Here is a 12,818-nt window from a genome sequence, read left to right as displayed (position 1 = left end):
CCTGACTGGTTTCTCAGGTCAGGGTTTCACAAGTATGAAATCAAGGTATTGGCCAGCCTGCATTTTAATCTGGAGCTCAAGGTTCTCGTCCAAGTTCATGTGATTATGACAGGATTCAGTTCCTTGCAGTTGTAGGATTAAGGTTCCCATTTTCTTTCTGGCTACCATCCAGAGGCTGCTCTCAGCCCCTAGAGGCTGTCCTCATTCCTTGGCACATTGATCCCTCCACCTTCCAAGCCAGTGACAGAGAATCTGCCTTATATTGAGTACCCCCTGACTCCATAAATGTCTTTCCAGAAAGAGCCCAGTCCCTTTTAAGGGTTCATCTGATTAGCCGAGGCCCATTGATGATAACCAACCTTAAAATTCAGTTGAATTATGACTTTAATTACATCTATCCAGTGCTTTCACAGCCACAAGTAGATTAGTGTTTGACTAAGTGGAAGAAGATGTGTGAATAACCAGGGATCAGGACTCTTGGCTGCCATCTCAGCAGTCCACCTACCAGAGAAAGCGATTCTTTTATGCTCCCAATTTTAAGGTGAGATATGAAGAAGAGAAACATCTTTGACATAGGGAGAATGATTCAAGTTTACTTTTTTTTTAGGATTTTATTTATTCATTTGAGACAGAGAGAACATGAGCATGGTAGGAGGGGCAGCAGTGAGGAGGCAGAGAGGGAGAGGGAGAAGGGGGAGAGAGTTCTGACATGGGACCCTATCCCAGGACCTGGAGATGATGACTTGAGCCAAAGGCAGATGCTTAACAATATGAACTACCCAGGTGTCCCTGATTCAAGTTTTCTAAAACTTGGGGAGATTCACCTCACTTGCCTCTTCCCTGTCCATGGATGAGAAGGCCTCTTATCTTGAGGTGGCAAGAAATGAGGCTAGAATAGTACCTAAAGGTCACAGTGGCTATAGAAGCTACATATAAATCACATCTACCTCTCCTTAGGGATACACCATGGAACCTGAATTGAAAAATCTTTCTCTGGTACTATAGAGACAGCCCTCAAAGGAATCTAATGCCACCAGGCTGAAAAGTGAGTTCTCCATAGGATCCAGGCAGCAGGATCCAGACATCATGTCAGGTGCTCTGGTCCCTTAAAGAGGGGGGACAGGTAGGGAAAGGGAAGGAACTTGACAGGGGCCCTTTGTTGTCACTGATCTGACCTGAGACTGAAAGACAGGGAAGAGCTGCAGAGCAACTCAAACACCTTTAGAGTATCCACCTTTACTCCCTTTTCTCCTGGTTTCACCACTCATTTTATGTAAACCAATGGGTCTCTCCTATAAGAGGAACTGACAGGCCTGTGCCTCACATGAAAGAGTTAGATCTGACTCTGGGGCTCAGGTGCAGGAGGAAAGAGGGGTGTGGGGGTGGCCTTCATGGAAGAAAACAAGGCCTTGGGCATTGAGTAACAGCTGAGACTAGCAAGCCTCATTGTCCAGCATTCCAAGTAGTCTAGCAACATGCTGGCCTCTGCTGCAGAAAGAGAACAGAGGATCCCCTGGTAGAATGAATGGAATCTGATTTCAATTACGTCCAGTATAGTCACCCTCTTCAGGCAGAGAGGCCAGAACACCTGGTGCAGCTTGGGCCACTGTGACTGCAGGGACAGCACATTACCTGGGTCCTAGAGTCAAGTGTGAATGCAGCTTCTTTGCCTTAAGCTGGTATCATATATATCTAGAGGAGGAGGATGTGAAAATATCAGCAAAGTTCTCATTAGCACTATGCAGAAAAGGGGGAGTGATTTCATGTTGATGGACTCTCCCCACAGTCTCTACACATATTGATTTTGCTTGTAATGAATTTGCTTAGGTCCACGAGTCATCACCCCAGTGAGATCTGAGTCATTGGTGGGAGAGTCGAGGTGACAGAGTGCACTGCACTGATTGCACCAGCACCAATTGCTTTGTCCCCGTACCTTTCAGAAAAGCCCATGGATTCATCTGTATAAAATTTATTTAGATTCTTTTCTTTTTTATCAATAGCATGAGTAGGGCATGACGAATGAGACAACTGCCCCAGAGAATAGTCTAGATTCACAGCATTATTCCATAGAACTTTCTGAGATGATGGAAATGTTCTATCTGTATTGCTGAGCACTTGAATGTGGCCAGACTAAGGAATTAGATTCTTAATTTTCTTTAATTTTAATTAATTTAAATTAAAGTAGCCACATGTGGCCAGTAGTTAGTGTGTTGGACAGTGTATATCTAGAAGGAGCTCAGAAAGGTAAGTACTGTGATAGACAAAAAACAAGTTAACTAAAAGAGAGCTGATGTAGCACAGGGAACTCTGGGTTAGGAATAGAAACCCCCGGGGCACCTGGGTGGCTCAGTGGTTGTGCATCTGCCTTTGGCTCAGGTTGTGATCCTGGGGTCCTGGGATGGAATCCCACATTGGGCTCCCCACGGGGAGCCTGCTTCTCCCTCTTTCAATATCTCTACCTCTGTGTGTTTCTCATGAATAAATAAATAAATAGATAAATAAATAAATAAGTAAATAAATAAATAAATAAATAAATAATCTTTTTTAAAAAAGGGATAAGGGATGCCTGGGTGGCTCAGCAGTCGAGCGTCTGCCTTCAGCCCAGGGCGTGATCCTGGAGTCCTGGGATTGAGTCCCACATCAGGCTCCCTGCATAAAGCCTGCTTTTCCCTCTGCCTGTGTCTCTGCCTCTCTTTCTGTGTGTCTCTCATAAATAAATAAAATCTTTAAAAAAAAAAAAAAGGAATAAAACCCCAGGGTTTTACTCTTAGCTCTGCCACTAGGTGACCTCACTCTTTCTGGCCTCCGCATCCCCATCTTTGACTTGAAAGGGTGGATTAATGTCAGAAGTCCCAAAATGGTAGCTAAGGACTGAATTTAACTTTGAAATACAGATGAGTTCCAGGAAAATTTTTAAATATTACACAGTTGCCTTCTAGGGTTCTGTGTATGTGTGTGTGCACATGCATGTGTATGGCAAAGCCAGGAAGGCCAGTAGTCATTTACTCTGGTTCACCAGAGTTTCTGCCATTCACCTACACACACACACACACACACACACATGCACGCATGCACACACCACTGCATTATCTATGTACACCCTGAAGGTATATTGAATCTGTGACCCTTGGATGAGGTGGTTTCTAAAGACCCTTTCTACTTTGTCATGCTGTGAATTTTTAGGCCACTATAATGCTCTAAACCTGTTTCTACTTTGGGCACATGACTAGAGTATGTTCATAGTTTCCTGCCTCTTGTCTTCTGGATCTGATGCTAGTTACTGAAGTTTGGAATCAAGGGTGAGGATGGAAATCAGGGAAGATATAACCCTAGCCCCACTCCTCAGCTCTGCTGTTTGGCTAGAAGTAGGGTTCAGGGCTTCAGAGACCTTGAGGAGGCAGCATGATATAGTAGAAAGAACATAGCCTTTGTAATGAACAGACTTGTTTAGAATATTGGGTTCTCTTTCTTGATAGCTGTGTTTCCTGAGTTTATTCACATGTAAAACAGGGATAGGATTTATTCCTGATCTAAAATCATTGTGGAATTAAATGATGCAATGTGTTCACGAAGTGAGGCATATGGAAGACCCTGGAAAATAGTTACCCTTCTTTTTCTTAGTTGCTTTGGGCATAGGGCTAATTACATCTCTGTCCTCTTTCAGGCTGGAATGGGGAACTACATGGTCTTTCAGTTCCTGAGCTCAAGGCCAGAAACTGCTAGTGATGAGAAAGATGGGGTCTACCTTTAGAAACTGTACCAAGGGAATAGACCCAGGAGGCACTGCCAGTCTATGGAACCCTTGCTGACATGGGTTCACCAGATGATATTTTGGGGGCCAAGCCTCTAAATCTGGTAGTAGATGGGCCCATACCTTCCATCCCATGCCCTTGATGGAAGGTGGGAGGTGGGAGTTGACAGCATGTGTGCATATCTCTTCATCACAGAATGTGCAAGCCCTACAGAAATGGTGGCTAAACAGTGTCATCTTGCACTCAGGTTGATTTTCCAGTCTCCCCTGTTACTTTGTCCTGAGTTCTCTGTGCTCCTCTTACACACCACCATTTTCTCTTCCTCTATCCTAGTAGTTGATCCAACATGTGATCCATTTTTGCATTAACTTACTGAGTTGCACTATGACTGGAGTTTGCAGGACTTATTTTTCTAATTAGAGCTGCAAATCAGTTCCAGAAAAGTATCTTTTTCTATAGGACCCAGAAACATATCAGCAACAGATTTTGTTGTAATTATCCATTTAAATTGAGCAATAAACTTATCTCTTTGTTTTATTTATTTATTTATTTATTTATTTATTTATTTATTTATTATTTTAAAGGGATTAGATATAAAGTGGTTTATGGTTCTCCCTAGTGCAACTGCCTGTGCTAGGCCTCAAAGTTATGACCTTTTCAATTATTTATATTTCTGCCAATATAAATGCTAGGGAAAATAACACAAAGTAAATATCAGGATACCCAGGTACCTCTAAATTGTGCGTGTGCAAGAATGGGGCGGATAGGGTGAGGATGATTCTTAATGTTTAAGTTTGGGATTATTATAGTTTTTAAAAGATGTGATTTCTATCATCCTTTCTCATAGCTGCCTCTTAGTATGGTTCCCATTTTACAGACAGAGTCAGGGATATTCTGTTACTCCCTTGATAATATTGAGGATTTCAGCTCTTTAGCTTCTCAATCTCCCCTTTTCTAAAGAATAAGATCAGTATGTGTGTTATGGCGTATGTTCAACTATGGGCATAATGTCTGACAATTATCTGTATTCAGTAGAAAAAGTAACACGAGGAAATTCCCATTTCTTAAATCCAAGGTGGGACTGAGGAGAAAGCAAGATATGACAGTTTGGGTTTAGTAGGATTTTAGAACGATAAATCATTCATTCAGCCAGTGTTTAAACTGAGCACTTGTCCTTAAGGAGTTTAGATTCTGTGACCAGAGAGAAGGAATATCCTTATTTTCTTAGCTTAGGCAACCTTTCTCACAGGGTAGGTGATTTGTGTGTTTGGCCATTGATAAATGAATCCAAGTTTCCTTTCCTTCCCAATAGCCCGGAAGCTAAAGAAACTGGGGAATCTGAAACTGCAAGAGGAAGGAGAGGCTTCCAATGTCACCAGCCCCACTGAGGAGCCAACCCAGAAGCTGACGGTGTCACACATTGAAGGCTATGAGTGTCAGCCCATCTTTCTGAATGTCCTTGAAGCCATCGAGCCAGGCGTGGTGTGTGCTGGACATGACAACAACCAGCCCGACTCCTTTGCAGCCTTGCTCTCTAGCCTTAATGAATTGGGTGAAAGGCAGCTTGTACATGTGGTCAAGTGGGCCAAGGCCTTGCCGGGTAAGGAAATCAGAAGTGTGGGCATGGGATAAGGGAGAGCGTATTTAGTGAATTGTTCCTATGGGCCCGCACCATGTCTTAACTTATGCAGTCCTCACCATAACCCTATGAAGGGGAGGGATTGGTATAATGCCCACTTTAAAAATAAGGAAGTTCATAAATCAAAGAGAAGAGCAGCATTATAGAGTATCCCATGTCCCTCAAATCAGTACACAGTGATCACGTTTGGATGTTTAAGCCACAGACATAGCACATTTCCCCATAATCAGAGATCACACGGACATACCCTTCTATGCTTTAAGGTACTCTTCTATATGTGCACACACAGGTATACCTGCAAAGATAGTCTTGAGCCTGACTGATATTCTGTCTTCAGTATTACCCTCATACCATGGGAGATCTAAAGAATACAGTATGGTAGAAAGAAAAAGTTGGGAGTCAGAATACTTAGATTCTAGTCTTAGCTCTACTGGTGCCTTATTGTGTGACCCCTTCCCTTTTCTGGGTCTCAGTTTCTTCACCTATACTATGTGAGGAATAGTTGGGCCTAAATTGATGGTTGTCAAATTTTGCCTCAAGAAACTCTTTTAGTGCTCTTTAAAACTGCCTTGGGAATTATAGTGGGAAGAAATATTAGGTGATAATGAAAGAAATACAAAGTGTTTGTCTAACTTCTGCTTGGTTACTTCCAGTAATAGAGAACTCAGTCTCTCCCTAAGGCTATCTGTTGTTTGAACAAGTTGCATTATTAGAATATTAGAGCTTGAGGAAGCCTTAGAGCTCCTCTCTCCAAGGATTCACAAACTTTCCTTGAGTAGCCAAAGTCTTTATTTCTTAAAAACATTGTATACAGATCCAAGTGGAGCTGGTTGATTTAAAGCCAGTACCTCTAAAAAAAAAAAAAAAATTAAGCCAGTACCTCTCCCTCACTACCCTGAGAGAAGCCTTGGGTCACTCTTCCAGAATCTTAGGGCTTCAAAGAACACAGTTTGGAGACAAGTGAAGCATAAACTCTATAAGGGTTGCCTTAATCCTAAAATTCTGTGACTCAAAGATTCTTTTGGAACATCAGCAACCTAAACCTGTTACAGAGTTAAAGATTAACCTGCCTTCTAAGAATTGCTGCCATTCAGATGGAAATTGATAGTGAACAGAGCAGTTTCATTTGTATTACTTGATTTGATCTTCATAACAGTACTATAAAGTAGGGATTCTTTTTCCTATTTAAGAGAGAAATACACTCAGGCTCTAAGAAGTGATGTACTTGGCTACAGTTACATTGTCTGAAAGTAGCAGGGGCAGAACTTAAGCCCAGGTCCCCTCCTGATTCCAAATCCCTTCCTCATCCCACTCTACCCATAGTCTGTGTGGTTCCCCTATAGTTCCGGAGCCCTGGGGTTTCCAGTGAGGGGCCAGAGCTTCATCTGAGCCTACCTGGATCATAATATGATCTTGTTGCCTTTAAGACATTGCATGTTGGCTATCAAGCCTTTATTTTTTCTTTCTAACTCAAAAGGCCCAGGCATCCAGCAGACCATCCTAACACCTTCCTTGCTTGAGAAGCTGAGGTTGGTTAGACAATAAGATCACTGGGAAGAAGGCCCACAGACTGGTTGTGTGTGCAGTGTGACAAAACAGAGGGTTCACAGAGGGAGGAAAAACCACAAAAAAGAGAAAGTTGCTTTAATTCTTATCACTTATTCAGCTGGATGTCTTAATGCCATGTGTGAGAATCCGTTTAATCTTCCTAGCTGTTGCTAACCACTTAAATCATCCTATTTTTGAATAGAGAACCTTTTTGTAGATCCGATTCCACTTAATCCTCACAGCAGCCCTGTTAATCATAGGAGCTATGATTTCCATTTCAAATGACAAGGCTCAGAGAGAAGAGGTTAACTAACTCATTCCATTTGGGTTACTTAACAAATGGAGCCAGAATTTGAGCTTACGTTGCCTGGTTTCTAATTTGGTGGTCTTTACAGTAACCTACTGTAAATCATTATGGCAACGTTTGTATGCCTGGGGGTCACTGGCTTTCCTCAGCCCATCACCCAAACCGAGAAACCCTCTTTCTATATTAACAAGTCTGCAAATCAGTATCAGTTCACCATCTAGCTCATCAGAGGAGATGATCTCTGACCCTGAGTCATTTAAAATGGTAGCTTCAAAAGAAAGCCAGTTACCACATTCATAAGAACTGTTTTTCATATCATCAGTAATTACCTACTAGTTCACGTTATTTGCTCATTCAGCAGATTGACTGCCTGTCCTTTGCAAGCCACTATGCTAGACATCTACTTAAATAAATTTTGTCAGAAGTTTTCTGTGATGGTTATGATATATGTAAATCACCTAGGATAGTACCTGGACATTAATAAATAATAACTACCACTTGAGGGTGTATGAGTAGATTATATACAGTGTATTTATAATCAGATGCTTCTGATTTGGAATCTTAGCTATATACTACTAGTTGTGCAACCTTGAGCAAATCACATGTCTACACGTACTTCTGTTTTTTACATTTGCAGAGGTGGTAGAACAATCAGTAACTTGCTAATTGTTAGTAACATTGAGATTATATAGAAAGAGGACACAATAGTAGATGCTGTGTAAATGATGGGTCATTATTATGAGGCTTGAATGCTAAGCCACTGCTTTCACTAAAATCAGTTTAAGCTGCCACCAGCCTTGCCTAGAAGCTCATGCATAGATCCCAAGGATGATTTATCTTATTTGAAGACCTTAGCTGTCTGATGCACTATAACACTAAAGAATTTCTCTACTGGCCTTTCTTTGGACGTGTGCTCCAGACTACATATGAGACTACAGGTTTCCACTGCAGATTGCTAAGAAATTATAGTTGACTACATTTTATTGAGAAAACAGAATCTCAGTGAAACTTTCTCTGCTCCCTAACCTGTTTGGTGTGTTTCAGAACCTGACGATGACTCCTCTTTATTTCTCCAGAACAGTAGTAAGTAGGTGTTAAGTGAAGATGTGCTAAAGGAAACTTGGAGGCTGGGGCTACTGTCCTCAAGTCATCCCTTAGTTAATAGTCATGCTATCTGGGCAGGCGACTTCAAAGGCTGAGCATTAGAAAACAGAGTTAGGTATTGTAATCATATTAGACCTGTAGGAAAATTAGCCTGCTATGTTGCTGATGTGTACACAGTAATTAGGATTGAGCACAAAGGAGGTCTCACTAAGGACCATTAGTATTATTACAACTAGTATTACAACCAAACTAAGCTTTCCCTTTTTTCTCTTCTTTGTTAGTTCCTTGGCATCTCAAGGAGGGAAAAAAATCATCAGTACTGACGACTTCTTTGGTACCTGTATAGTTTAATCCCTGTTCTCCCTACGCACCCTCATATTCACACACTAAGCAGCCAAGTCTTTCCTTGCTTCTGCTTCAGAGGTTCAGGTTTCAAGCTCCCAGGCCTTTTCTCCAAGAGGTGTTCTATGCTTGGTCCCTGCATTTGTGTCCTACCGGGAAGAGTCAGTACCAGGAGGTCTGTGCTACAGAATGACTTTTGGCAGGAGATACTCTGGGGTCTGAGACTTAAGCTAGTTTGTCAGCATATCACTACAGTGAAGAAGGGAGGCACAGGTCTGAGAGCTAAGATTGCAGCCAATTCATTGAGCTGCAGTGCTGGTGATATGGGGACTCTGTGGTCCCTGATGTCTAATAAGCTTGGGACCTAAAAGAAAAGAAGGAGGAAATAGAGTTTTAGGGTAGGCAAGAACCAAACCAGCAGAACAACGTGTCTAGATAGTGTAGACTTCAGACCTGGGCCTGTGGCTAAGAAACACTCAGGACCTTGGTAGTGCTTGAGCTGTGTTCTTCAGCAGTAGAGTGGAAAAAGCTCTGAAGTAGAGAATCAGAACACCTAGGTTCTAGTCCCAATTCAGCCACATATAGACTGTGTGACCTTGGGGAAGTCAGTGAACTTATCTGCCCCTCGGATTCTTTGTTGGCAAAATGGATGTCACATTGTCTATCCTCTTGGGTTATTGTGAGAGTTAAATTAGGTCATCAAAAGGAATGTTAGAAGCTTTACCTAAATTCATGAAAGCATTTCTAACGAGATATAGCAAAGCAAAGTTTCAGATAATTCTGGATCTTTTGGAGAAAGGAGAAATGGGATACTGTTAAGAGATGAGCTCTGAGGTGATGCTCCAAACATTCAGCTGCCTCAAAACCTCCAGAAAAATATAGCTACATCTGTTCTACCTGTGTGGTATTGTGGAAGTAGCATCTAGGAACCTCTGTTCTCTGAGACTAAGGGAGATAATTTGGATATCATCTAATTCTAATTTTATAAAATGAAAAAAACTGGGGGTTCTTATTCCATTTGATTTAATAAATATATCAAATTAATAAATATTATAAATACTGAATTAATATTTCAAAGATGTGTACTCAAATATCTGAACTGTGCTATGTACTAGGGAGGAAAAGTTAACAGAAGGGATGGTTCCTGTCTTCGGGAATCGACAAGTCTTATGGAGGAGACAGATGTGTACATAAGTAAACCCCAGTACTGTGTAATGAGTGCTATAATTGGGTAGGGCTATACAAAGTTCAGTAAGAAGGTAAAGGAAGAATCTTTAAATCTTCTGCTTAGATGAGTTGGTAAAGGCTTCACAGAGAAAGGTGCTTTTCAGTGAATATTGGAAAGATGAATTGGTATTTATCAGATGGAAAGCCTGAGGAGGGAGGAATGCATTCTAGGCAAAGGCAACTGCCTGTGTAGAGATAGCAGAGTTATAGAGGCATGAGAAAGTATGGTGTATTCAGCAAACTAAGTATTTCAAAACAATTAGAACCTAAAATCTGAGAAGTAGCAAGAAATTAGTCTAAGAAGGCAGGTCATAAAGAACTTGTTTGTGTATAATAATGGCAGTAGGGCAGAATTGGCAGAGTAGGAAGCTAGCAGAGCTTGGTTATTTGTTGAATAGAAAATAATGAACAGGAAGTTAGAGTCAGAAAGAGAATCAGAGAAAAGAGAGAGAGCCCAAAGGTGGTGTAGAGAAGTCAGTGGCTATCAAAGGCATTCCAACGTATGCTGATATGTAATAAAATCCATTTCACAGTGTTGTCAGAAGGGACAAATAAGATTATAGCTAGAAAAGGTCTTTGTAAAGTGCAAAGTGCTGTTCACATAGAAGAAATTATTATTACACTGCATCTTCAGGAAGGCCCAGTAATCAAGAGCCTGTGCTCTTTGGAGTCAGACTACTTGGCTTTAGAATGTGGTCTGCCAATTACTAGCCTTATGATCTTGGACAAGTTACTTAACCTTTCTGTAATTCACTTTTACAGATTCACAGAATGGGGTTACTAATTGTACCTACTTTTTATTGGATTGTTGGGAAGATTAAATGAGTTAATATAAGTGATATACTTGTTAAAGAGTTATTCATTATAAGCAGTCAGTGTTAGATTATTACTCTCCTCCAACTGACAGTACCATCTTTTGCCTCCCATCATCATCTCATTTAAGTAGTTCACTGAAATAGGAAGAGCAAGGAATATTATCCCCACCATATAGTTTGTTCTTGCCCTGCTCCTCAGCATTAATGGCCCCTGGGGCTCCTCAGGAGCTGCCTGAGTGCCAGTGGTTCTCACCCTAGTGGAGGTCTGGGACTTCATTCAGCTCATCAATTGCTCAGTCTGACCACTGCCTGTACCTCATCTTCAGGCTTCCGCAACCTGCACGTGGATGACCAGATGGCAGTCATTCAGTACTCCTGGATGGGGCTCATGGTGTTTGCCATGGGCTGGCGATCCTTCACCAATGTCAACTCCAGGATGCTCTACTTCGCCCCTGACCTGGTTTTCAATGAGTAAGTACTCATGGGCCCAGAACTCACATAAACATAACCCCTGGCCAGACCTGACTGGGGGTGGTGATGGTAATGGGAGCAACAGTGGGGGGTAGCCCATTTGACCTCTAGGCAGTAGAGGCGCCAACCAGACTTCCCAACCTGAGGTGGCTTTGGCCTGCTGAAAGGCCACCTGGTGGGAAGCAATGGGGGATTGGTGTTGAGCCATTCCTTTCTCACCCAAGACCTAGTATTTTAGCCAATTTCTGACCTGCCTTGTAGATTATCTCAACGTCATGTCAGGGTCCCTTTCCTTCACTCCAAGCAATGTAGGGAATGGACAAAGAGACTCGCTATGAAAGTTGAAGTTCCCGTGGTCCCTTTGCTACCACTGAAGGCTACTGCCAATCACAGTTTGTAGTAGCTCCTCTGTGCCAGGACTATAGGAGATAGTTTCTAAATCCATTCTCGTTGAGCCCTCAGAATTAAGCTCAACAGGGACACCTGGGTGGCTCAGCGATTGGGCGTCTGCCTTCAGCTCAGGGCGTGATCCTGGGATCAAGTCCCACATCGGGCTCCTTGCATGGAGCCTGCTTCTCCCTCTGCCTGTGTCTCTGTCTCTCTCTCATTGTCTCTCATGCATAAATAAATAAAATCTTTAAAAAAAGAAAAAAAAAAGAATTAAGCTCAACAAAACAAAGTGACTCACCCAAGGCATGTTGGTGACAAAATTCAAAGTATGTCTGTATAACTCTCAGCTCTTATACTGCCTCATGGTGGTAAGTGACAGGGAGGAGCAGCTCTACCACTCTCTGGCCATGTGACATTGGCCCAGCCACTTCCTTTCTCTTTAAAAAAAGGTTTAAGTGGTGCCTAGGTGACTCATTTGGTTAAGCATCCAACTCAAAAACAGAGGATCATAGGGGAGGGGAGGGAAAAATAAAATGAGATGAAATCAGAGAGGATGACAAACTGTGAGAGACTCTTAACTACAAGAAACAGACTGAGGCGGGCAGCCCGGGTGGCTCAGCGGTTTAGTGCCACCAGCTTCCAGATTTCCAGCCCAGGGTGTGGTCCTGGAGACCCGGATGGAGTCCCATGTCAGGCTCCCTGCATGGAGCCTGCTTCTCCCTCTCCCTGTCTCTCTGTCTCTCTGTCTTTCTGTCTCTGTGTATGTGTGTGTGTGTGTGTGTGTGTGTGTGTGTGTCTCATAAATAAATAAATAAAGTCTTTAAAAAAAAAGAAACAGACTGAGGGTTACTGGAGAGGAGGTGGGTAGGGGGATGGGGTAATTGGATGGTGGGCATTAAGAAGGATACGTGATGTAATGAACACTGGTTGTTATATGCATCTGATGAATCGCCTCCCTCTACCTCTGAAACTAGTAATATATTATATGTTAATTAATTAAATTTAAATAAAATTTAATAAATAAATAAAAATACTAAAAAGAGATTTGATTTATGCTTGCCTGCCCACCAGCTCTATTTATACTTCATGAATTTGGCCAAGGGCTGAGATTCGGGAATTACACTTTTCTCAACTAAAATCTCTGTTCTATAATTTCCTGTGTCACTATCTATGGGCAAGACTTGACTTCTCTGACCTTCAATTTCACGGTCTGTTAATAAAAT

At 42.0% G+C, this 12,818-nt stretch overlaps 1 protein-coding gene across 1 annotated transcript in view; it reads left to right on the top strand.

Moving 5' to 3' along the window:
- The window catches only part of AR (androgen receptor), a 189,748-nt gene that overhangs the window by 164,886 nt on the left and 12,044 nt on the right, over nt 1-12,818 (top strand). The window contains exons 4-5 of the mRNA XM_072817957.1: nt 5,065-5,352; nt 11,061-11,205. Of these exons, the coding sequence (XP_072674058.1) occupies nt 5,065-5,352; nt 11,061-11,205 (433 nt within the window). The remainder of the gene's footprint in view (nt 1-5,064; nt 5,353-11,060; nt 11,206-12,818) is intronic.

The sequence above is a fragment of the Canis lupus genome, chromosome X, assembly GCF_048164855.1.
Source record: "Canis lupus baileyi chromosome X, mCanLup2.hap1, whole genome shotgun sequence".
In the NCBI taxonomy this organism is placed as follows: domain Eukaryota; kingdom Metazoa; phylum Chordata; class Mammalia; order Carnivora; family Canidae; genus Canis; species Canis lupus.
Note: the sequence above shows the minus strand (reverse complement) of the source record. Positions and strands in the feature narration are given on the sequence as shown.